The 25,511-nt window shown below is 42.7% G+C and overlaps 1 protein-coding gene across 1 annotated transcript; it reads left to right on the top strand.

Annotated features, from left to right (window-relative positions):
* Nucleotides 1-219: 219 nt before the first annotated feature.
* On the top strand, nucleotides 220-25,511 carry SLC15A1 (solute carrier family 15 member 1; the record flags this gene model as incomplete). The annotated part of the gene is made up of 23 exons (XM_082336081.1): nucleotides 220-424; nucleotides 2,881-2,903; nucleotides 5,983-6,067; nucleotides 6,162-6,303; nucleotides 9,031-9,150; nucleotides 9,340-9,439; nucleotides 9,674-9,764; nucleotides 11,686-11,769; nucleotides 12,900-12,982; nucleotides 14,124-14,210; nucleotides 15,277-15,366; nucleotides 16,666-16,710; nucleotides 16,814-16,846; nucleotides 17,028-17,116; nucleotides 18,319-18,400; nucleotides 19,921-20,046; nucleotides 21,411-21,557; nucleotides 21,992-22,068; nucleotides 22,667-22,774; nucleotides 22,917-23,013; nucleotides 23,432-23,578; nucleotides 23,887-23,994; nucleotides 25,323-25,511. 23 exons carry the CDS (start codon nucleotides 220-222, stop codon nucleotides 25,509-25,511), a joined length of 2,358 nt encoding a protein of 785 aa, XP_082192207.1.

Below are 25,511 nucleotides of genomic sequence, written 5' to 3'. Positions count from 1 at the left end.
TTTAGCTACTTAATCCTAAAGATTTGTTCCTGTCTCAACTGGAACACAGAGTAGTAAAAGCACAAACAACACTTTTTTCGTGGTGTAGCTCTCTGTTGCCCTTTGCTGGACCCTTGGTCCTGCAGTGCCTGAGCCCATTGGTGTGCCTCTCCTAGCAAGCAGCTCCTGAGCTGGGGAAACCTTGTCTCGTATGGGGCAGGAACCTGAGGTGCCCCAAAAATGAGAAAGTACCGCTGCATCTTCAGCAGGCAAATCTGCACTCTGGGGACAGGCGACGGTTGTGATGAGCAGGCAGAGCTTGGCAGTGCTGCTGCCCAGAGGGACACCAGGGTCTCGCTGGCTTGGGCAGCCAGCTGGGAAAATGGTGATGGCTCTGGGAAGAGAGAGAAACCCGATGCAGCTGGGTCTGCTCAGGTAACATCAGGTTTGCTGCATTATAGGTTTACTTTGATGGTTTCCGTGTCAGTGCCTTTCTGGAAGAGCGAGGTGTGAAGCAGGGACTCCTGGAGTCACTTGTCTGATGGCAGCAGCATCCTTGTGTAGGCGCTGTAAGGCTGTTCCAAGGAGCAGAGGCAACGGGCTTGGCTGTGCCGTGAGTCAGGTGGCAGGAGAGCAGGCTCGCTCTGGAGCCAGGAACATGCTAGGTGACATTATGGTTGTGTACAAATTTAGCCTGGCCACAGACATGAAGTAATTCAACCAGGTAAAGCTGCTGTGATGGCTGCGTGGAGCAAGGAAATGCGCTTCCATCTTGTGATATGGACCGTGGGCTGCAAGAGCTGCAGCATCCCACAGCATCCCTGTGACCACAGGGAACCATGCTGGTGGGAGCTGCTGGGGAAGAGGTCAGAGCCATAAACCTGCCCCCCACCTTGCCTGCAAGCGTGGGAAGGACAGACAGACCCACCGATAAATAACTATTTAGGTTCAATGCTCGAGCCAAGAACTGAGTGGCTTCTGTCTTTACGTTGCTTAAAAATATTGAATATCGTAAGGGGGTACAAAGTGCATAACTGTTTAGAGCTTTATTTTGAAAAATGCGAAGCCCTTCAGTATTTTGTGGTGAAAATGAGCAGTTCTGCAGGTCATTCTTTGTGGGGCAAGAATGAGAGGTACCGAGGATTGCCCAAAGGAGGGACTGCTCCAACATGCCACTAGCAAACCCCAGATTTATCACTGAAATCAGATGCGAAACGCTGGGTGGTCTGTGCTTCTGAAGGTCTAACCCTGAAGCTGCCTGACGGTGGAGCTCCTCAAACAGTTTAAGTGCCTATGTTGAAATGTCAGCTTTAATGCCATCAGGAGTTTCCTGACTGTTGCTGTAAAAGGAGAATAGAGGAGAAAAGTCAAAATGGTTGAGAAATAAGTTTACCTCTTAAGCACTGAAGTCAGTCGATGTCTGGAAAAAATGCCTCAGCAATGTCCTCTGTGTAGGGTTTCTTGCAGAGGTGATACTCTTACCCTCTGGAATGGAAAAAAAACCTAACCAACTACAAGTTCCTTGCTATTTTTTTCCCAAGGCTTAGCTAGCAGACAGGAGTGAGCTGCTCAAAGTGATGTTATGAAAAACTGGCAGTATCATGCATATGTGCTGGAAAGGCCAACAAGCGGAAATAATCAAGAAGTTGTTACGAAGATAGTCTAGTAGCAATGTCTCAGTATCCTTCAGTGTATTTGCTCACATGAGTTGTGTCAGAGACATTACCAATGACTCGGGTATCCACCTGTGCCCTGAAGTTGGTGTAATAGCACTTTCTGGATGGTACTTTTTTCTAGGAAGATATATTCTTGAACCACCTGCATAATACTTCCTTTGTCTCTATTGTGAAGGTAGTTGTCCATGGCAGTGAAGGAAAGAATCAGATCAATTTGTTTTAATAATTTTTGAAGGTGACTTTATTCAGTATCATGTCAAACACAGGTGTTGCTGTCAGCTGTTTTCATCCGTTGAACTCTGGACTAAATCATGATCTTGGTAAACTTATTTTTCTTAGAGATCTATTATGGGCACACTTTATTTGCAAGCAGGGATTTCAAAGTCCACATCTTGTACTTGGTATTATCTTAATGATAATGAACTTGCTCATGTGGTTTTATAGGAAATGCTGACATCCACTGTGTAGGCACAGGGCCTTTATCTGAAACGGTGCAAGTGCAGCCTTCAAGCCTGTCCCGTGAGCCAAGCAAGCCCTGCAGGACAGTGCTTGCAGGGCTGCCAGGGGTAGCGAACCTGCTGTGAGCAGTTGGAAGTGATTTTGGGGCTGCAAGTAGATGTCTGCTCTTGCTGATCTTAACAGGACCCCTCTTGTGCTTCCAGGGCTTCCTAGGTTAATCTCCAGGTTATGGGAATGCCTGCTAACGTGGATCACTCTCTTGGACCATGTATATTCAGCCCACCTTAAGTCTGAGCCATGTGAAGTTTTCCCCTTTTCAGGACCTGGCATCCACCCTGGCAGGGCATCTTCAGTCTATTCTTTACTCTTGAATTGCCTTTAGGGTAATGGCCACGAGAGGGAATTAAAACAGGATTCATCCTCTGTGCTTGGTAGGGTGGTCTGCCACCACCTTGAATGATACATGGTGAGCAGTCGTAGCAGGATGGGATGCTTTGTCTCATCAGTCTTTGATGTTTCCCTGGGAATGTATGCGAGTCTATGCATAGCCTGAAAAACAAAAGGCAATCAAGTGAGGTTTTTCTTAATAACCTCCTCGCACCATAAAAGGTCCCCCTTTAACAAACTGAAAATTTACCCATCCTGAACAATCCTGTGTTTGTTTCATGACTGGTTTTGAGCCGAACTTTTCCCATATCTTCTAGTGGGTTTAAAGGAATGTTACTTAGTAGTGTCTGTTAACTTGTGGTTTTTTTTCCCTCCACAGCTGCAAAAAGCAAGGGCAAGTCGGTAAGTATTGTTTTCTACTATAAAAAGTTTATATACTGACTCTCTTTGGGTTACATTGTTTGGGTAACTTTAGCAGTGTGCAAAAAAAAAAAAAAAGCATCCTATAAACATACTTTAAAAGTATAAAATAATGAGTTATTGGCCAACATGCACAGAACAGCCTGGTAGCTCATTAAATCCCAGCTAAGCATCAGTGTGCTCACCACCCTGATAAAGTGTCTGAAGAGCCTTTGCTGACTGGGCAGACATCAGCTGGGAGGAGGAGGGTTCCTGGAGTCCATCCTTCATGTGCCTGAGTTGTCATCGTCAGCTGACTCTCCCTTAGGACCCTTTTACCTTTTGGTGTTAGTGTTCTTCCTCTTGAATCTTTGAACGGTTAATGACACCCGCCTCAGCAACCCTATCTCTGGCTTTGCTTTCCTTATCTCGCAAGGTTTTACTCTGCAGGCTTTCCCTGCAGCTTTCTCACACCTTAGTGGCTTCCTCAGCAGCCAAAGTCAAAGCTGTGCAGCAGAGTGGTGCCAGACCTGTGCCTGGCATCCCCAGGGCAGGGGAAGGTTATAGAGAGCATTACGAGACATAATCTTCAGGTTACCTCTTCAGTGATGGATCCAGTGCTTTCTGGCCAGTAGAGATCACAGCAGAAGATGTTTCAGTAAATGTGTGTGTGTATACACATGTATAATGCACCAGAGGTTTAAGAGGACAGCATAGTGCAAAACAAGAACACTATAGGTCATATTATCAAGGTATAACTGCATATTGTCTTCTTGCGTGTATCATCTTGGAAAAATAGATCTATTACCTTGGGAAAGACCCTGTAGCTTTCTCCTGCATGCCCCTGTTTGTGCTCAGGTCCAGCTGTGACATGCAAATCTCCACCAGCTCAGGAGCAGCCAGTAGAAACCCACCGATGGCTGCTGTGCTGACCTGTGAATGCAGGACATCTCTGCCAGGCACGTAAGTGCTAGTGGCTTAAAACAGAAACCCAGCCTTGGTGGAAGTTTGTTACCTCCCCAGATGAGCACGTAACACCGCTTAGACGATAAGCAGTTGGGCAGTGTGGTGGTGTAACGCTGGGGAGGTTTGAGAACCCCAAGAAGGACAAAAAGGTTTTAGTGAGAGTTTGTGAATTTCTGGTGGGGATGGGTCCTGCCAGGACTGCCGTGTCCCTTTTTTCTCTGTAGGCAGGCCAGACACGGGGAAGGCTGTCTCCTGCTTCAGACGGGGACAGCCTCTCCTCCCCAGCTAGGTTATACCCAACTACACTGGCAGAAACCAGCTGCACAGTCTGGGTTTCTGTTTTAGGGCCTGACCCAACAACTGCCAAAATCAAAACCTTTTGGCTATATCTATGGGTGCTGAGCCAAACCTTCACGGTGTGGTTCCTCATCCACCTCCTCAGGAGCATGAATGCTTGCATGGCTTGGTGAGGGTGCAGGGACAGGGCTGGGTGCCATTCTTCTGTGTGAATTCCAGTCCACCAGAAGCTGTGTCCAAGTTGGGGCTAGTCATCTAGAGCTCCTGCTATCTTCAACCGAGGGAAGGAGGCACCTTCGAGTGAATTTTGTCTAATTTTGGGATACGTGTGGATGGTCTTCCTTTGGAGGCACTTCTTTCTGCCCATGGAGGATGTGATAAATCAAGAGTGACAAGTTTTTATTTAGGCCTCTAATTTCTGTTGCTCTGAAGCTAGATGAGTCCCACCCAGCCTTCCCCTCACCTGAAGTCAGATTTTTTTCAGTGAAGCTTGCTTATCAAACCATGGGCAAGATGTGCACTATATACTTTGTTCAGCCGATAACAAAGAGCAGTGCTGTTCAGGCTGCTTGGACATCCTCGTGCCTGGGTCAGACTAAGTCAGCAACATTCTCGCCACTCTCTCTTATTTTCATTTCTCGTGCAGTATTCACAAAAAGCTTATTGTAGCACGCAAGTCTCGCAAAGTGTTGTGTTGTTCATTAAGGCTCTAGCCAGAGGCTTTGCTGGAGACATGGGCTCTCCGATTTACTCATGTCAGGCAGGATTTTCCCACGTAAGGTTTCTTTCCTTTTGAGCTACAGAGTTAACCTTTTTCTGTTTCACATGGAATGTGGATTGGTTTGATTCCTAAATGCCCACAATATTTTTTTTTTCTTATCCATGCTTCATAAGTTTCATAACTTTTACCTCTGGGATGTTCTGAGACTTATTAAAAATCTGATTTTTGCAACTTGTGGGATTAAACCCATAAAAAAGGTAAAATATGGAGGATTACGTTCAACCTGCATTCCTAGTAATTTTAATAGGAATGATATCATGTATTCATCTACTGAGAAAAGTAGGCGATCCGAAGTTAAACTTCCAATTCTACTGATCATGCCAGATTTGTACCTGATGTGTGCCTTTTCCCTTTGTCGCAATGGCAAGACCCATGTCAGAAGCTGCGTGATGGTAACTGTGGAGATGCCTATCGCAGCAGGTGAAGGCTCAGTAAATCTGGCAGTTAATGCCATGCCATTTTAGGGTAGGAGTAAAGTCAGTTCTATCAGCAAGTCTGAAGAAATGAAGGATTCTTCATCAAGCAGGGTATTTGTAAGGATTGGGAGCTTTCCTGAGAGGTTTGTTTGAGACAGATAAATACCTCCAGTTGAATAAAATGTTTAAAAATAGCCCCAGGCTTCTAAGTTTGGTGTGCAGTGGAGGTTTAGCATGGTGGGGGTTTTGTTGGGTTTGGGGTTTGATTCTTTTCAAAAACATTGGCTTTTTGCATATTTTTGGATACCAGTCAAGATTGCTGTAAGGGTTAGATGCTGAAGACTTCAAATGTGTGTAACGCCACACTTGAAGGTCAAATATAGCATTGCTAAAGATTTCTTGCAAAGGGCAGATGAGAAGTCTGTAGAGCTCTGGGGACCAAGAGGGGATAGTGAGAATTGACTCTTGATTCAGGTAAACCACTGTCGTTCCACAGAAGCCCATGCGGCCTCCTCACCCCTGAGTACCTACCCACTCCTGCTGAGTCTGTATTGAGCTTGCTCAAGCTGTGGGTCGCAGTAGGCACAGCTCTCTGCTCACACAGTCTGTCTCTTGCCTCCAGCCCAGCTGCTTTGGCTACCCCTTGAGCATCTTCTTCATCATCATCAATGAGTTCTGCGAGCGGTTCTCCTACTATGGCATGCGAGGTAAGTCCCGTGTCCTGTATGTCCTCACACCTACCATTACTTACTCAGCCCCGACTTTGGTTTGTAACCCGTTGTTTTGTTCTTCTTCCTACAGCGGTGCTCGTTTTGTATTTCAAATATTTCCTGCAATGGGATGACAACTTGTCTACAGCCATCTACCACACGTTTGTTGCTCTGTGCTACTTGACACCGATCCTCGGAGCGCTCATTGCGGACTCTTGGCTGGGAAAATTTAAGTGAGTGCTTCCTCAGAAAACAGCCAAAAATCATGAAAGCTCACCCGAGATCAGGGTTACTTAAACCATCACCTAAAGCAGCAGCTTAGAACAACAGCTTCGGAGCTGGTGTTGGCTACGCCAGGATTGTTTGTATTTCTTTTTCTCCAGAGCTTGAGGTTTTAAATGATATAGCTCAGACCTGAAACTACGCTATGAGTTAACAAACGTTACAGTTCTGCTAATCATTTAAGGGTTGTATCTTGCTTTCCAAGCATGCTGCATGTTTTTCCTCTCATCTGGACAAAATGTAAGCTAAGCAAAGTATTCACCAAGCTGTGAAAATAGATACTGGAGGTTATACTTACGTTGGACTGCCTCTTTACCTATTGCAGGTGGCCAATGAAATAGTGAAATACTGTGTTATCTGGTACTAACAGGGACTTAGAATATATTCTAAAATATTCTGCGATTTCTGTATTGACTTGACAGCTCAGTGGGAGGATTTATTGAGTTGCAACTCTTTCTTTAAATGATGAATTCTGGGTTTTTACCTGTGTGCTAGTTGCTCAGAAAAGTACAGCTGAATGAAGTGCTTTGAAACGTAACCAAATTATTTGCAACAGCCTGATCTTGCTCTTCTTTATCGATGTCATGACTCTAATAGTGTTTACTTTGCCTGAAAAAAGCACAATAAAGATTTTTATGGAGGGATATGAATCAGGAATGTTAGCTGACTTGTCAAAGGTCTCCCAGAGATTAGAGATGAAGCTGGCTGTGCAGTTGGTTGGCTGAAGGCTGCACCATCCTCTTCCACTGTGTTGACAGCCTCTGGGAGACCAAGGCTGCAACCACTGTCAAGCATGCTCTGTGGAGCTGGCCTGATCAGTATAAGCCATTGCAAGTAGCTTGATACCTTGCAGACTGCAGACTAAATGTACATGCACTCACTTGTTCAGAAGCTATGATTTTTTAAAATTTATTTTAAAACTATTTTGGGTTTTACCTGTTTTATCAGATGAAGCTTTGCAGACCTTGCATCCCTTCTCCTCTGCTACTTGTGTATACCAGCGCCACAGCTGCCAGCCCCTGGCCTCCAGACCCTTAACAGGAGCTTGGTAGGATGGTTCAGGGCTTAAAACTGGAACTTCAAGCTTGACAAGAAAAAACATGCTTTGGGAAAAAAAAAAAAAAATTTGCTGGGTTTAATATATAGATACCCCAAAATATAGCAGGGTGCCATGAGGAAGGCTGAAACAATAATTCATTAAAAAAAAATCTATGATGACAAGAGGAAGAGGAGGTTACCCAAGCACTGTTAAGCACTCTTATAGGAGAGACTCAAATCTCGTAACTTCTGTACTGTTTTTCCCAAGAACTTCACATCTAACAACATGTGAGCAGGTCCATGTACTTTGTGCAATGTCTACCAGGGAACATGCTGGGACCTGCATGGTTTCGTTTCCATTGGAAACTTTCTCATAAGTTGTTAAGCCAAGCAACTAAAGTAACTATACGGAAGTGCTATTTTCAAAAAAGTTTGATTTTATCTAATAAATACCAATAAGTAGCAGATTCAGCTTCACTGTTGCCCCACTTTGTATAGTTTTTTTACCCTGTTGCTGGGAAGAGCATTTTTAAAAGTCAGAAAAAAAATCTTGTTTTAAAGTGAGAAGAACTTGGTCAGTGGTGTGAGTGATGCTTCCTCCACTGCTCTTCTGTTGGGGTGCTCCAAACTTGCTGTGAGGATCTCTTGCCTTCCTCAAACAGATTTGGATTGTCCTAGGTCCTTGAGCCTTGCCCTTCATTGGCATGGGCTGCACTGGGTTTGGGACTGCTGCTTCTGCAAACTGGAGTTTTAAACTTCACATCATTGCATCCTCTTTCTCCTGCTTTTCCTCCAAACCAGAGATCTGGGTCTGTGCCTATTGAATGGAGGCCCAACCAGGGAAGCAGATGAATGTGGGTTAAACTATAGCCACGTACTTAAACTCCAACAAAGTTAAAATGGAGTATCCTCTTACATACCAGAAAGAGGAATGGACCCTAAAGGAATGGTGGGGCTCGTAATTCTGTAGTATGACCTTCCCAGGCACCTCGTGGCAGAGGAAAGTCAGACTGAAAGCCTGCGGTCTGTGCTCTTCAGTGCTGGTCTCGCTCAGCTCTGAGTTTAAAGATGTCGGTACATTTGCAACTGGGTAATGGAGTTGTTCACAACAGTGTTTCTGGGGTAGTTTCCATGTTTAAAATAGATTTAATTTTTTTTTTCTCCTTGCAGCTAAAATATAAAAGAACATAGAGAATGCTTAAATAATATTAAAATGGATGTATATTGCATGCTTCAGTCTTGTAGAGTAGTCCATTTGAACTTCACCATATATGAAATACGATAATGGTATTCTCAAGTTGCTTATTGAAAAGGCAAACACTGAAGATCTGTAAATATCTCCTGTGACCTGGTGATATCTACAGAACCTATTTGTCATCTTGCCTTGCTTAATTAAACAAGGCTAGCTAAAGTAATAATAATAAAAAATAAACAGAATAGAAATATTGTGGCAGGGGTATGTGGACAGATTTTTACAGTAGCTTGTAATAAGTTGAGTCCATAACTTGTCGTATCTGTTAATTATGCGTCTTTACTAAGCATCTTTGAAATGAGCAAAAGTCTGCATTATCTCCGTGTGTGTGTGTATGTGTGTAATTGTGTTAACATACCTAAAAATTCATCTCCTCTCTTTATAACAGGACCATTGTCTCCCTGTCCATTGTCTATACGATAGGGCAGGCAGTCATGGCTGTGAGCTCCATAAATGACCTGACGGATCACAACCGGGATGGCTCTCCCGATGTTGTAACAGTGCACATGTGAGTTGCCTTGTACATGGGTTTTTTCCAGGTTGATGATGGGTGGGACAACTTACACCTTAAATTTATGCTACTTGAATTTCAACTGTCTTGCAATTGGTCTCTTACGTACGCTTTAGGTAAGAAAGCAAAGTGATTTTTTTAATTTTTTTTTTTTTTTTCTTTTTTCTCTTTTCTACTTTGTTCCAGTGCTTTGTCCATGGTTGGCTTGATCCTCATTGCACTTGGTACTGGTGGGATCAAACCTTGTGTGTCAGCGTTTGGTGGAGATCAGTTTGAAGATGATCAGGTAACAATGTCTTTCAGATTTTCAATCATACAGATATTCTTACTGATGTTTTACTATTATAATCCTCTATTAATATATGTATTTAGACATGTAGTGTTTCCTGAGTAGCTGAAGAAGGAGCTAGATAACTATTTGTCTTGAACTGTGCAAACAGAGCTCCTGATTGTCCAATCTAGGCTGATCCAACGCGGTTCTGGCTAAGCCTTTCTAAACATCTTTTTGTTTTTACTGTAGGAAAAACAAAGAACTAGATTCTTCTCTATCTTTTATTTGTCCATTAATGCTGGAAGTCTCCTATCTACTATAATCACCCCAATTCTCAGAGGTAAGGCCACACATTTTTTTATAAAATAGTCAAAGATCAGTGAAGGAGGAGTGGTGGGTTGCAGTCCAGTTAGGTTTAAATGAATGGTCTGTTCTTTGACACCTTGTGGAGTTATCTGGCAAATAGTCTTGAAGGTTTCATGGATGTCATCCAACTTATTATAGGTGAGGTACTGTCAAGAACAAGCCAGTCTGAGGTCTGAGTTGCCTTTAGGATTGGAAGTACTAGATCTGAAGCCATCAACTTGTATGCCTAATGCACATTTTAATTCCATGGACGTACAAACGTGGCGCCTCTTCCAATGCCTTTAAAACCATCACACAAGAAAGAGTTGTACTGTTTGCTGGGAAGGGAAGGGGGGAGAGAGCCCTCTGCTCTGGAAGTGGAGACTATGCTAAAGTGTGCCCATGCAAAGTACAGAAGTGTCTATGCACATGGGAACACATTTATCCATGTGATAATCATGTTTTTCATATCGTTAAAGGAGAAAGTTAGTTATTTTCTCTTCTGCTTATAATGAATAGCGTGATCCTAAACAAAAAGCAAACAATCCACTGATCCATATGCGTATGGACTTTCATTGCAAGCTTACACAGATGGTGCTGTATGGATGTGCTTGGCAGGAATTTGAGGAAGGTTGTTTTTCTCAAAAGAAAGAAAATGGCATGCGAATTCTGGAATAACCCTAAAGTAGTGGGCTGAAATTCTGCCCTTTGGATTTCTTGACTGGAACAGACTTTGTAGAAGCATGTTAGATGTTTGCTTAATGCAGATTCTATCCTTTCCCAAAATGGAAGGAGATGTGCATAAGGCACAACACAAGGAACAAGTTTGCCTCCATGCTGATACAGGGTGAAAACTACCTCAGAAAAACAGACTAATACAGCTGAGCACAGTGGTACCATTACTTCTTGTAGAGGTTTAACTAAAAGGCTAATACAACTAAATCAAGACACTAATTAGCTGCAAGCTAATATTTTTTTAAATCAAACTCTCTAATTCTCCTTTTAGAAGAAGTATGGTGAAAAAGGTAATAATTTTGTTTAGCTTTTTACTTTCCCCTGTTAATAGCTATGTCCACACCCTGAGCATCATTTCAGGATGTATGCATGAAGTTTGGAAAGTCAAATCACTGACTGCTGTTGGGAGGGGGTGTCGGTGTGTGGTGTTTGAGAATTTTTTTCAACAAGCTACACTTATTATGTTACTTACATCTTTGTTTATGAACTTGTCCCAAAACTTTTGTGAGCTAGTTCCTTTCTCGCCACGAACATGCATTTGACCCTTCCAGGAGGATTCTTCACTCCTCAGTGTAAAACCAAATGTAAATCTCCTGTGAGGAGAGGCTGAGAGAGCTGGGACTGTTCTGCCTAGAGAAAAGAAGGCTCAGGGGGATCTCATCAATGTATAGAAATACCTGAAGGGAGGGTGCAAAGAGGAGGGAGCCAGGCTCTGCTCAGTGGTGCCCAGGCAAGGGCCAGGGCCAGAGGCCGTGGGCACAAATTGAAACACAGGAGGTTCCCTCTGAACATCAGGAAACACTTTGTCACTGTGAGGGTGACTGAGCACTGGCACAGGTTGCCCAGGGAGGCTGTGGAGCCTCCGTCCTTGGAGATATTCAGAAGCCATCTGGACTGGTCCTGGGCAGCTGGGTCTAGGTGGCCCTGCTTGAGCAGAGGGGTTGGACCAAATGACCTCCAGAGGTCCCTTCCGACCTCAACCATCCTGTGATTTTTGTGATGCATAATTCTCCTTTTCGATAATGAAAGATAAGTTTGATACTGATCATCCACTCTGTCAATAACATCAGCAGAAATTTTTTTTTTCCTTGAGTCAACAATGAATGTGAAGAACAGAAACCCTGTGTAAAATACTGGCAGCCCTGACTGGGATTTTTATCTAATGTTACTTTGTACTTCAGCTCAAGAGTGCGGCATTCATAGCAAACAGCGATGTTACCCACTAGCTTTTGGAATTCCTGCTGCCCTCATGGCTCTTTCCTTGGGTAAGTGGAACTGTTTCCATCTTGCTGCTTCAGTTTCAGATGTGATTAGATGATAATGATCTCAGAATAATGAGAAAGTGCTAGAGATCTCCAGCTATCAACCTCTACCAATACGTGATAGTTTCTGCAATTTTTGACTTAAACTTTTTCCTGGAGGTGTGGGGGTGGGATTAACCTGAAGCACTCACTTTTGCAGAAGAGACTGATTTAGAAGGGGAGAGTGATGGGGCTGAGGAGAGGCACAAATATGCCATTAAATTCTGTACATTACGTAATTTACTGTCTATATTTCTTGGACTACTGGGACGTATAAATAAGATCTTTTGAATGTAGTATGAGAGTTCTGAGAAAAAGTGGGTTTTTTGGAAACTCCCTGTAGTCCAGGATAGTGAACCGCATAAGACAAGCGTCCCTGTGCTAGGGAAATGCCATGCTGGTGTGTCAGCATTTCTCAAGCACCTGCATTTTTACTAGCTGCACTGTGGTTTATCCCCCGAGCCTCTCTGCTGCAGCACAAAGACCAAGAAACTTGGGGTGTGGGGGGGAGCTTTTTTGAGCCCTGTGGCCAGTCTGTACCATGGTACCCCTTGTGGTATCCCCATCTTACCTGTGCACCCAACCCAGGGCGGATGGCAGCTGCCGCGGGGGTTTGCCCCGGTCCTGCCCTGCACGTGGGAGGGTGAGGCCGGGGAACGTGCCTGGGCGTGGGAGCCGAGGACACCTCGGCGGGTCCTGCAGTTCAGGCAGAGCCTCACGTGTCCCTGCCGTGACGTGAGCTGTAGCGTCCGGGACTCCTGAAAAGGAGCCTGCAAAGCTGGCAATCTGGTACAGCAAGGCCAGAGCCAAGGTCCTAAGTGGTCCTTGTTTTGACCATACCTCAAACAAATTAATGTCCCACTGAGGACTTGCCCTAAGAGTTTCCAGATTTAGTCCTTTGCCTTAAATAGTAGCAACCTGCTGATGTTAATTTGATTTCTTTTACTGCATGATAACATGCCAGTAGGCACATTCGTTGCTCCTTAGAAAGCTTATTCCCACCCTGATGTAACTCCTTGATTGTTATGGTTTCCATACCAAATTTGCCATGACTTTCAATTAATCCTGAGTTGCTTTCTGTTTGCGTATTTTAGTTGTGTTCATAATTGGAAGCGGCATGTACAAGAAAGTTAAACCTCAAGGCAATATAATGATTCAAGTTTCCAAATGCATTGGAGTAAGTACTATTTGTATTCCCCAAAACTGACAGCAGTTTTAAAACTGTTCAGTGCACTCGCCTAGATCAGAAATCTGTCATAATATAAGGAAAGCTTCTGAAGTTTTTTTACTTTTTCCTTACAGAAGGCTTCTTACTGACACCTCCAGATTCACAGACTGTCTTTTCATTTATCTATATCTTGGTTTATATCTGAATTTACACACCACTGACTTTGTTTCCTTTGTGTATAAAAGCTTATCCCAACTTCTGGGAATGATTTCTTCCTCATTTCTGTACCTTTATGCAGCCCTGTAGGACGAGATAAACATGCCTTGACCTGAGTCAAGAACAGAGCTACTAGTAGCTCTTATCAGCGAAAATGTATTTCTTATTAAAGGAATGTTATTTATAATGCGGAGGTATATGGATCCCTACTGTATTAGGGAGGTCAGGGGGGTTACGTGTCAGTGCAAACCTGCAAGGAAGGGAGCTAAATCTGCGTAACTGCATGTCCAAACTTCGCAGTGCCTCAGCTTTGAGATCAGGGGATTTTTTTCATTTATGGGCTGCCTCATTCTCCAGGCAGATATGCCAGCTCGTTATAGCCCAGACCATTGCTTGTCTTGTAAGCACTGTCAAAACCAAATCTCTGCGGGTGACTTTGGCCGTTGCCTAGAGTGCTGCCTCTAAGGCCCAGCTCAGCTTTGCATGTTACTCCATGCAGAAAGTCTTAGGAGTTCCTCAGGACTGTATTTGTGTATATTCAGTGTCAAGGCATGAGGAATATCTACAAGACGCAGCTTCTCATAGTGAAATGTACTCTTACAGCTATTCAGCTCTGAAAACCTCTGCATACGACATTCTTCTATTTATTGTTGTACATAAGTAAGTCTGAAGGAGGAACTTGAAGACCTGCCTAACAGTAATCCACATTGAGAGAGGCTACTCTGAGCTGTTTAGTTCACCTAATCCCAGGTGCACACTCCACTGGATATGCAGCATGAGGCCTTAAATGTATTATTCCTTTAGATGCCTAGGGCAGTTAACAGAAGTCACCTCTAGCACCCTCTAAAGCAGGAGTGTCATCTTTAATGACAAAACAGCTTATAGCATTAGAAATACTTGTAAAGCCATTAAAAAAAATTCTGTTTCTCCTCAGTTTGCCATCAAAAACCGGTTTCGGCATCGCAGCAAGGCGTTCCCCAAGAGAGAGCACTGGCTAGACTGGGCGAGTGAGAAGTACGACGTAAGTACTGCCTGAGCACTCCTGTGCCGTGACATCCCCTGACCGCCACTTCTCTTCTGTCTGCTCTGATCCAGTGCCTCAAGCGCCAGGCAAATAAATGGTTCTGGTCTTCTCAGTCATTCAGAAGCTAATGGCCAAACCTCAGTGCTCCCCTGGGATTGCAGGTTACCACCCCAGCTCCCATGGGAGAAAGCAGAGCTGTGTATGAGTTGATGCTCTGTGTGATCATCGGCTGCCCAGGGAAATTCAAGAAAGATGAAGAAAAGACCGTTTCCCTTGCTGAACAAACACAAGCACCTGTTAGTTTTTTAATTAGTAAAATAGCAAGCATTATCCCTGTCAACTTTTTGCTTTCTCTCAGTAAACCAGCTTCAGAACCAACTTCAAACAAAAATATGCTGGTTTAATGACTGCAGAAGGGAAATACAGCCACGGTGTTGACTGTCATCATTAATGCCCAGGGTCATAACACTTGTCTTGGGATCAAACTGCAGAATTATGCTTAGGAATTTCAGCTTAAGTGGATAAACACAGCATCCCCCCAGCCTCAGTACAAGCTCCTTCCCATGACTCTGAAAGCCTTGTGTCCCATAGTCTCCAGCGATGTCCCTTGCCTCCTATCTACCCTGCCCTGTTGTCAACAGCAGCACAAACCTCAGCCTGTCCCCTTTATTTTCCTTTTGCCTGTATGCATTTTTCACATGTGAAAGGCATTCCTCAGTCACCCGTCGTTCAAACGCCTCCTTCCTAGAAACATAAAGCAGCACTAAGTGCTAAATCTCATGCTGCCATCAGTATGCATGCCAAGAGACGCAGGTTTCTAAGATATCGATGTCACCTTTAACCGGAGGCCCTTCCCACACCCATAGGTAGACTTTGTGCTTTTTAACAGAAATCAGCAGAAGTACCCCCAACACACAAAGTTCAGGACATGGGTAAACATTACATGATGTGTCTCTAACTGTTGTGCTGCAAATAGTAGGCTGCAACTGTCTCTCTCTCTCTCTCTTTTTTTTTTTTTTTTTTTTTTGACTAATTCCTCTTGTGCAATTTTCATTTGCTGCAGAAACGACTGATTGCTCAGACTAAGATGGTGTTGAAGGTGCTTTTCCTTTACATCCCTCTCCCCATGTTCTGGGCACTTTTTGACCAGCAGGTAAAGTAGAAATTATTTGGCTTAGCAATTAGGGGTGTACCACGTCACTCTATGTACTCTGCGGTCACCAGACATGAAAGGTGCCTATATGAGGGTGGAAACTAATTCCTTGCAAACTTTTTAACCTGGTTCTAATGCAAAGGGGTAGTTATTGAGTCACGTCAGTACAGGATGTTCGGCAGCCAGGGGAAACTCAGTTTACCTGGACATGCCCAGGACTGATTCAGTGAGTGAGACCTCTCCAAGTCTTGTATCAGGCAGGACTCAGAGGATGAAACAGTAATTTAAAGCTTGCTTAATTCTAATTCTTCCACTCTCAGTTGGAAGATGCAATGTAGAATCCTAGCATAAATGCTCTGGAGAATCGGGGATGAAATGAGCTGGATGTCAGCTGGCTTAATCACTCAAACTTGTTAAGTACCTCACACCTTCAAGCATAAGTATAAGCCCGTAATTCCCTGTCACTTGGTGGTCTGAGCGCTCAGGACTCGTGAAAGCAGGCTTTCAGAGTTAAGTGTTGAAGTATGAATTTAGGAGGGTATCTAAGAGAACCAGGGACCGAAAACTTTACCCAAGGGGGAGTGTAGGAAGCTTGGTCCAGATTGCGTGCATCGTGCTGCTTTAGTCTAGTACAGCAAGCTGTAACTGTCGGTGTGACCTGTTACAAATAGGCAGCCCTGCTGTGAAATTCAGAACTAAATACGCATTACATGAATAGTAACTATCACATCTCTCAGTGGTACACCATGGTTAAAGTCTCTTGCCCCAGATGCAGAGATGCACCTTCTTGTGCACCTTCTTTCAGCTCAGGCTGAAAGTCAGCCCTGCTTGACCCGGCTCAGGCTGAAAGTCAGCCCTGCTTGACCCAGCTCTAGGCAGGTTTTCTGGGCAGAGGGCTCACGGCAGGTCCAGCCCTGGCTTGGCCGCGGACGGCTGGGCTGCGTGCAGGAAGGACGGGCACGTCGGTGGCGTGGGGCGCTCGGGCAGGCGGCACAAAGGCGCTCGGGCGGCTTCCCTACGCGGCAGCGCGGGAGGTCCCTGCCATCTCTCTGGCCAATCTCTGCGTCTAAATTAATTGCCGCTCCATTTCACGAAACTGGTAAATAAAGTGAAATGGGCCACAAGGATCACTTTGTTCAAATGTTTACATTGCAGAGTAAGAATACTCCCATAGCAAGCTAGTTTTATTTTTTTATTATATTGCGTGTCTTTCACATCACTTGACACATAAAAACAATTTAAGAGGAACTTTGGAAGATTGATTTACTGTGGCATTTAACTTTCTCTTCTTTTGTTAAGGGATCAAGATGGACACTGCAAGCCACAACAATGGATGGGAATTTTGTAGGTTACTTTTTATTGCCTTTTTTTTTTTTTTTTACTTAATTAACATTCACTTTTTATTTGTTGTCATAATATTAAAACCTGTTTATCTTTTCTTCACCAGGGATCTATTCAGATTCAGCCAGACCAAATGCAGGTACAGTAATCTTCTGTCTGAGAATTCTAAGTACTTCCCAAAGATTATATATATAAATATATATATATATGTATATATATATTATATATATATAAAAAATATATATTTCAATTGCCCTTGATTTAAAAAAGGACTTTGAAAAATACTTAATTTTTTCCCTTCTTATGTTCATATTCAACAGACTGTGAATCCAATCCTGATTGTTATAATGGTCCCAGTTGTAGATGCTGTGGTTTATCCTTTAATTAAGAAATGCAAGATCAATTTTACGTAAGTTGATGTACTTACCTGAATTCAACAGAGGCTCATTTCAGTGGTTTCTTTTAAACTGCTCTTTCAGCCCTAATGTAATAAGAGCAAGAGTTCAGCTAAGGAGAATATAGTGCACTTAAAATGGAGTTTATATTTTAAACAAATTTCAATAAAAAAAAATATAGGACTCTGCAAGTGGTATGTACAGGCACCACAGACTAGATGAAGAGAATCTATTAGCGAAGTAACAATATTTTCCAGTCAAGGGCAAAATCTTTTGACTGCAGGAGAGATGCTGTTTACTGGTTTCCACTTGCCCCATGTCTATGCCCTCTCCCTCCCAAAGTATAAGAAGTAGAAATACAACATACATCCTTGGCATGTGTCACGTTTTGGGCTTAAAACTACCTGAGCCGAGATGTGTTTCCTCTTCAGTCCCAGCGAGGAGTCTGACTCCCTGGATACTTCTAGGCGTAGTTTCAGAGGGCATTGCACGTTATTTTTAATGCTGGTAACAAAGTGGCTAGCACTTGCAAGTTGGAGGGGCAGAAGAGAATATAGTTCTCAAAGCAATTCTTGCAGGGCTGATGTGCAATGCTGTTTTTCCATCTACTTATGAAAAATCTGGGGCGGGGGGTGTGCTGTGCTGGAAACACTGTCATTCATTTGTGGGTACTCTACATCTGACAAATGATACCATAAATAAAATATCTACCTTAAATTTACCCTTACAGCTTACGTGAACGTCAGTAGCTGTCTCCTAATTCAGCATATTTCCCTGGCTTTTTCTATTCAATATTATTTTGATTTAAACATAGCAATATAGACACAAGTTGTTATCCTTTTTTAAAAGGCGTAACTCCTTGTCTTTTCATTGTTTTAAAGTTAACAACCATACTGGGTTGGTTTTTTTCTTCCTGCAGATCAGACTTTTCCAGAAAACTAATAATTATGCTCAGCCAATGTTTGAGCCCAGCACACGCAGAGGAACGGGCTATTAAGATGCTGCAGGAAAGCTGTATTTCCTGATAGTGTAACTATGAATTGAGGCACCCAGCTTAGCAGAACACTTTCTGTAACAACATCAGCCCTTCAGATGGCGATAGCGTGCTGGTTGCAGCCATTTGAGTTTCCCACTGTGGAAAGAACACATCTAACAGCTGAAGCTTTCAATTAGTATTTGTTTTATAACTCACGTATGTGTTTTGTTGCTGTACTAGGCCCCTGAGGAAGATCACTGTTGGTATGTTCCTTGCAGCTTTGGCTTTTATTGCTGCTGCCCTTGTGCAAGTGCAAATAGACGTAAGTTCAGCCACATGCAAGTATTTACTATTAATGTTTAGTTGTTAATACAGAACAAAGTCTGTTTAAGGTGAAAATGAGCCAAGATTCCTAAACTTGGAACAAAGCATATGAGCACAGAAGTAGAGGGAGGGAAAATATTATGCTAATCACACTATTGCATTGTACTTTAATAAAATTAACTAGCTATGAACAGCATCCTGCAAAAAAAAAAAAACCTCATCTGCTGTTAACATAAATCACACATTAAAGGCAACCTCAGGTCTTTAAACTGAGATTAAAAGCTGAAAACCAGAGATCTGTTTGGCCTACCAGGGAGCTGCTTTATATCTCTGATCTCTTCTGATATTTAGACTGGAAGCGAAGTGTGACAGGCCACAGTCTGGGAAGCATCAGCACAGCATGAGCAAAGATGATACCTGTTTAAGGCAGGATTCATCACACCTAACTGGCCTTGCCCCAAAGGGAGGTGTCATGCCTGAACCAGATATAGGTTCCCCTCTAGCTGGGGAGTCAGCAACACCTCTGGGAGCTGATCCATTGCATCCCAAGATCTGAATAGCTATCCAGAGGTGTGTGCCTGTCATCATGCACTCTCAAGGTGAGATGCTCAGCTCTTAAATAACTTTAGTTAGGAACGAGGAATTTTCTCCTTAATGCAGAGAATGCCTGGGTCTGGCAGTGAAACAAGTTTTATATTCAACTCTGCCTCTTGAAGCTGAAAGTAAAGGATCTGGCCTTCAGTTGGTACAAACACATCCAGGTTGTCTCCCTTGAATGCCCTGTTCAGAAGGCCAGAGCTGTGCACGCACACCTACTGGCATTGGGCAGAAGCTTCATCAAAGCTGGTAACTTCCCAGACTGTTGCACAAGAATCTCCTGCAGAAAGGCAAAGATGGACCTGGTTTTGTTGTGTGACGTACCTAAAGAGATTGAAGCGGACAAAAGTATGGGAAGGGAGGAAAGGTTGAGGCAGGACTGAAACAGACACAACTCTTGCAGCTCTCGGTGCTCTGCAAGAGCAGAAGCTATTTACTGTTAGATCTGGTGGGAAATGGAGTCTCCAGAAGTTCAGTTTCTCTGGGTTATCACACCAGGCAGTGCCCATACACGCTTCTGCCCAGTTCAGCAGCACCAGTGCTGGGGGAGAATGAGTCAGAACATGGTACAAAGAAACTCAGGACCCCAGGCTGCCATAGTATGTGGGAAAAGCCCATTCCTTGAACCACAGAGTGGCCTTGGTAGTGGCAGCATGCTGCAGGACACGATCAAAGAGGAACCGTGTCCGGCCATGGAGGCATTGTTGTGGATGAAAGACTTCTTTCCTGAGGCAGCAGCAAGGCAGCTTGTGAGACTAGTAACAAACCCCATTATTAAAGTTGCATCCCTCTGACAATCGCAGATCATCAGGCAAATGCTAATCTTCATCATGAGATAACGAAGATCACAGTAATTATAGTACCTTTTCCATGTGACTTAGGATAGATAGGGCACTGATTTTACTTTTTTCTTTCCTACAGAAAACTCTTCCAGTTTTCCCTGCAGCTGGGCAATCCCAAATCAAAATAATAAATCTAGGTCCTGATAGTGTAACAGCTCAGTTTGAACCTCAGCTTAAGAATGTGACTGTAATGTCTATGCAGTCGGTAAGTAAGGGGAGAAAGGGAACAGCAAGTTAAAAAAAAAAAAAACATCTAATAAAGTAAGTCAAAGTGGTTCTTAACTAATGATTCAAAATTGATTCTTTTCTAGTTTTTTCTCTATTAAAGATTTTTTTTTTAATATATATAGTGGAATTAATTGTTACTGAAAACAGTGAATGAGGACATGGTAGCTGTTTCAATATTCTAAGTAGTACTAGTTTGTTTTGGCAAGAGGTTTTTTGTTTTTGTTTTTTTTCCCCCAAGAAACTAAATAGTGATTTTGAACTAATTGAAAATTTCACTCTTGCTGAAAAGGTGCCATTGCTTAACAGTACGAACAGCCTTTCCTCCAATAAAAGTCCATTCAGCTCTAGTAAATCACCGCTCTTACTGTGAGCGATCACTTACTTGAATAGGGAGTTTCTTCTGTGGCTACGTCACATATATTAAGCTTCAGATTTTGCTGTCAAAGAACCTTTTCAGGTTCTATTACAGTACAACCTTGATAGCCCTATTGACAGAAAAATGTGGTGGAGCTGATGGACGTTTTAATAATGGATGCTAGGAAGTGTGTTCTCTGATAGCTTCCAGTCCTGTTTCCATTCGAGAGGAGAAACCCTATTCCATCCTCCTCCAAATTTGCCTCACATGGAAACAGACCTGTCAGGAGAAGATAAGGGCGCCCAAATTGTATGCTGATGCGGAATTTATATAACCATGATGCCTGAAAATGAAGGGTGTAAAATGCTCCACTCCCTACTATAGACATCTTATAATCCAGATGTTTTGGATTATAAAATGCTTTTCATAATCCTATAAAACAAAAGGGTTATTTTATTACTACATTAACATGTTTATTACTGTTTTAAGTATTTTATGCTGATGAAATGTATTTAGAATATTTAAAACGTGTCCTGGTAATAGTCACTCCTGTTATGCTGAAACCGTAAAGATGCAGCTTGCATTTGCTTCTCTTAGGAGGTGTTTCCATTTGGAAAATGCTGCATCTTGCGCTAGTGCTGTCTCTGTAGCTAAACAGAATTTTACTTGGTGGTGGTAAGCCTGATCTATCTGGGGCAAGAAACACACAGGAAAATGTGTCACCTATTCCACAATGCTTGCGGGAAGCTCATGTTACTTTGAAGCTTGTGTAACAAAAGAAGTTAATAAAAACTAATGATCAAATGAAATTAGTGCTTGATGTAGAAAACCTAACAAAAATGAGAGTTGGGAGATGCTCACTATCTCTGGCACTTCAGAAGTTAACAACCCTGTAAACTGCTGACCCCCTGAGTCCATAACACTCCCTCAAAGGTGTAGACAAATATGCAGTTGCATGGAAATTCATAGCAATTCATTTTTTGTAGACGAGCTACATGACATTTGAGACTTCTCAGTTGAAGTCATTAAATATAAACTCCGGAGGAAAAGTTACTACGTTTACCGATTTGCCCGGGGGAAACCGTGCTACTCTTGGAATTAGAACTAATGCGACATACATTGATGTTAGAAGGGTAAGTCTGCTTAATTCCCAAAATATACATTAATGACTTGGCAGCTATCTATGTGGAGTGTGTGAAGCTGAGAGGACAAGCTCTGGGTAGCTTTTCCTTCGTCTTGTTTTCTGTCTCTCCCCCTCTCTGCTGTATCAGTGAGACTGGTGAGCTGTAGAGAGCAGGGCAGGATGTTGTTTAAAAAACAAAAGTAAAAAATGACCAGCTTCGTATTTAACTTGACAATTACCCTTTCACCAAGACTTAAATGTGTGGTCATACAGTGTTTTCTAGTAGACGTGTATCTCAGTAGGAACCTAAAAGGAGTTTTCTAGTAGACATGTATCTTAGTAGGATCCTAAAAGGAAAGGTCTGCAGCCTTGCTCTGAAGCCTCTGTTAATTCTCACTGCCATGTAATAGTGCACATTTAAGCTGTTCACTGATGCCAACAAAGTATCTTGATAACGGTCTCTTCCACCAGCTGTCTGAAGATGCCATGTCAAAACCAGAAGAAGGAAATAATCTCATCAGGTAGAGTTTGTTTTGCTCCTAAATTTTGGCAGTAGTGTGACTTCAGTCTGCCTCTTGAGTGGACTCTTCTTGCTTAACATAGCTTTCTATCCTGTAGGAAATCTCTGCTTGCTGGACACCTCACTCGATGTTTAGGGGCTGTAGGAACTTCTGGGGCATGAGTCATCTAAGCTATCTTGCATATCTGCTTTGGGTGTAATTTAGCTAAAATTGGAAGTGCATGTTTCGCTTCATTGTCTAGACTTTTTCGTAGACAACCAGCGCAGATTGCCTGTCTATACCTCCTTTTTAATCTTGGGTAGGAAGCATCCTACCACTTCTCCGGTTTTCTTCTGCATCTTCCATTTGCAGATGTATTTGTTACTGGCTGTCGTAAAGGCTTGCTTTGGACATTCTCCTAAGCAGGCGGTGGGCTGATGTGGGTCTAGCTTGCTTTTTTGCGTTAGCCACATTTTAAGAGACTTAGAGTTAACTGATAAAAATGAAAGGGGAAGACTTGATACTTGTTGTGCTGCCAGTATTATAGTTAAAAGTAAAACCTGTATTCTTCGACTTATGCATATTTTGTTTAGTATTTCATCACTCTTGCATTTTAAAGGTTTATAAACAATTTGGCCGATACTATCAACGTCACTATGGGTGGCACTTCTTTTGGAGTACTGACGTCTCTTTCTGCCAGTAACTACAGCCTCTTTCCAGGAGGAAGGTAAGCATTTTCCTTTACCTAAACCTAACCACTTAAAGACATACTCGTCCTTGGGAACAGGACATAAAACTCTTATTTTATATAATACAGTTCAGACCATAGGTATAGACAATTGTGTGTGTGTGTTTTTTTTCTTTTTCAGAAAAGATGAGATTACAGTTGTTACAAATTCAATGTCTTGTTCACTTACTTCAGAAGCACTTGGATTTGGCAGTGCCTACACAATTGTAATTGACAAGGTGAGTTGCCAGTGCTGTCGGATGGACAAGACAGAATTGCTCTTCATGTCAATGTTTTCTTGAATTAAAAAAACACTCGTAGAATTATCCCTCTTGCTCTTAATTGTACGTATGATAGAATTATTGTATGTTAAACAGAACATAAACCCATCATTAGCTATAAAAATAATGCAAGAATTCATGTTCATCACTAATGGCCTTCAATCTTTAGCCCTATTAGACACTAAGGATTTGCATGAAGTCTGCTGTAAAACAACTACTACTTTATAATTAGGTACGCAGTGCTTCATATACAGTATTTCTTACTTACCCAGAACTTTGTGTATATATGATTATAGAGATGATATAGAACTGCTTAGAGTGCCTTTAGTGTACAGACTCTTTATCACTGTTCCTAATGTGCTATTTTAATTTCCAGTGTTCTGGAGGCACTCTTAATGTAACATATTCTGAAGATATCCCACCCAACACAGTCCATATGGCTTGGCAGATCCCTCAGTATTTTATTCTTACGTGTGCAGAAGTAGTCTTCTCTGTCACTGGGCTGGAGTTTTCATACTCACAGGTAGGTTTTGCTCTTCAGAGCTCTCCTTGTGTGTACCATGTGCGACTGAGTCAGATGTAAAATGTGCCTGTTAGTCAGTGCCTACAAAGTAAAAGGTGTTATAGTCAGTACTAGTAATCTCTTGCTCCTCAAAGCCTTCCCCAGGCCTGTTCAGTTCTCTAGCAATTTTTAATTAAAAAAACCCCCAAACTAACCAAGAAATCCCCCTCAGAGAACCAGTGTTTGTTATAATGTAAAGAATGCAGTAAACATCAGAAAATAAGTGATAGCAGTCTTTGACTAAAACTTAAGTGCCTTTACTTCTGTAGGCCCCATCGAACATGAAGGCAGTGCTGCAGGCAGGATGGCTGCTAACGGTGGCTGTCGGTAACATAATTGTCCTTATCGTGGCTGGAGCATCCAAACTCAGCGAGCAGGTAAGCACACAAGCAAATGGCATGTTTTTATATTGCACGAGGAGAATGCAGCTCTAATACAGGGGGGCAGTCATGGCTGATAATCCTCAACCACAACTTTTGAACATCAGCATTATGGTGGATTTGCATTTATAATCGGAATGTAGGAGGTTAGTGTTAGCTACAAGAGTGTACCGGTCAGTTGTAGAACTAGTGCTTGACTGAATCTCATTAGAGTATATAAGTAACGGAGTTATGAATCTTTTATAAGCTATCTGGATTAAAACTAGTGTTGAAGGCTGTAACAACAGGGTGGTAACCTATCTTCTGGAGCTGCTTCTAAAGTTCCTGTTGGTCTTTTTCCCCAGCACTTCCCCAATGTGTGTACACATGTATGTACACAAATTAAACAACTCGAACAAATGCTGCTTCAATAAAGGTTTCTGCCTCTTATCTGTTGTTTGCCATTCCTAACTCTTGCTCTGTCAGGCTCCTTCTCTTGCAAGCAGCAGTTTCTAGCATCTCTACAATAAAAATTGCTTCTCATGGTGTGGAAATGCTGTGAACTTCTGGGCTGAAATTCTAGACTAATGGGATTAAAACCTACCAAAATTCTGTTCACTGCTAATGAACCTTCACCTGCATACCTCAGCCTTGCCCTGTCCCTTCTTCGGGCTCCATTAGTTTCAAACCTCGCTCCTTGGGGCATGAAAGCTGTGGTTCTCCTGGTGAAGAGCATTGGGACAAGACTTTCTCAGGCTACTTGTGGCACTCCCTAATGAATCAAAAGGGATATCTGAGAGAGGGGAGAGCGTGTCTTTGAAACGGGTCTGGTAGTCCTGGTTTCAGCTAAATTAACCAGAAGGAGCATGAAACAGAGCTGTTGAGGCTTTTTAGGTGGAGATAGCACTTTGAAAACAAAGTTCCTGGTCTTGCTCTCTGCCCAGATCTGTGGTGAGTAGAAACTTTACTGCTGACCTAAGTGGAAGCAGAATCACTGCCAGCCTGGTTAAAAATGAGATTACCTGACCAAAAGGAGGGGCTGAGTTTCTTTTTCAGGCTTTCGCTCCATTCCCAAGCCTCCAGGAAAAGGATATTGTAGAACTTCCCAGCATTCATAGAACTTTTGCCTCTTCATTGAAGACAGAACTGGTGAAAGGGCCTCAATTCTGAGTTGCTTCAATATGTATTATATACATTTAATACTTAGTCCTTTAAGTCACGTGGTACTTGTTATATGTGCTCAGTTTCACATTCTGATTTAACTTCATTCCTTGCAAACAGTAAAAAGTGTGATTCTTTTGAGGAATGAATATTGGTGGATAAATTATACTTTTTTTTTTTTACAGTGGGCAGAGTATGTGCTGTTTGCTGCCTTGCTGTTCGCAGTTTGCATCATTTTTGCTGTCATGGCTTATTTTTACACCTATGTTGATCCAAATGAGATTGAAGCCGAGCTTGATGAGGACGAAAAGAAACAAGTTGAAAAGGATCAAGATGTCTGTGAAAAGAAAGATGAAGATGACTCTCAGATGTGA

The sequence above is a fragment of the Platalea leucorodia genome (assembly GCF_965183815.1).
Source record: "Platalea leucorodia genome assembly, chromosome: 2".
Taxonomy (NCBI): Eukaryota; Metazoa; Chordata; class Aves; order Pelecaniformes; family Threskiornithidae; genus Platalea; species Platalea leucorodia.
The sequence above is the reverse complement of the archived record's forward strand: the minus strand, read 5'-3'. Positions and strand labels throughout refer to the sequence as shown.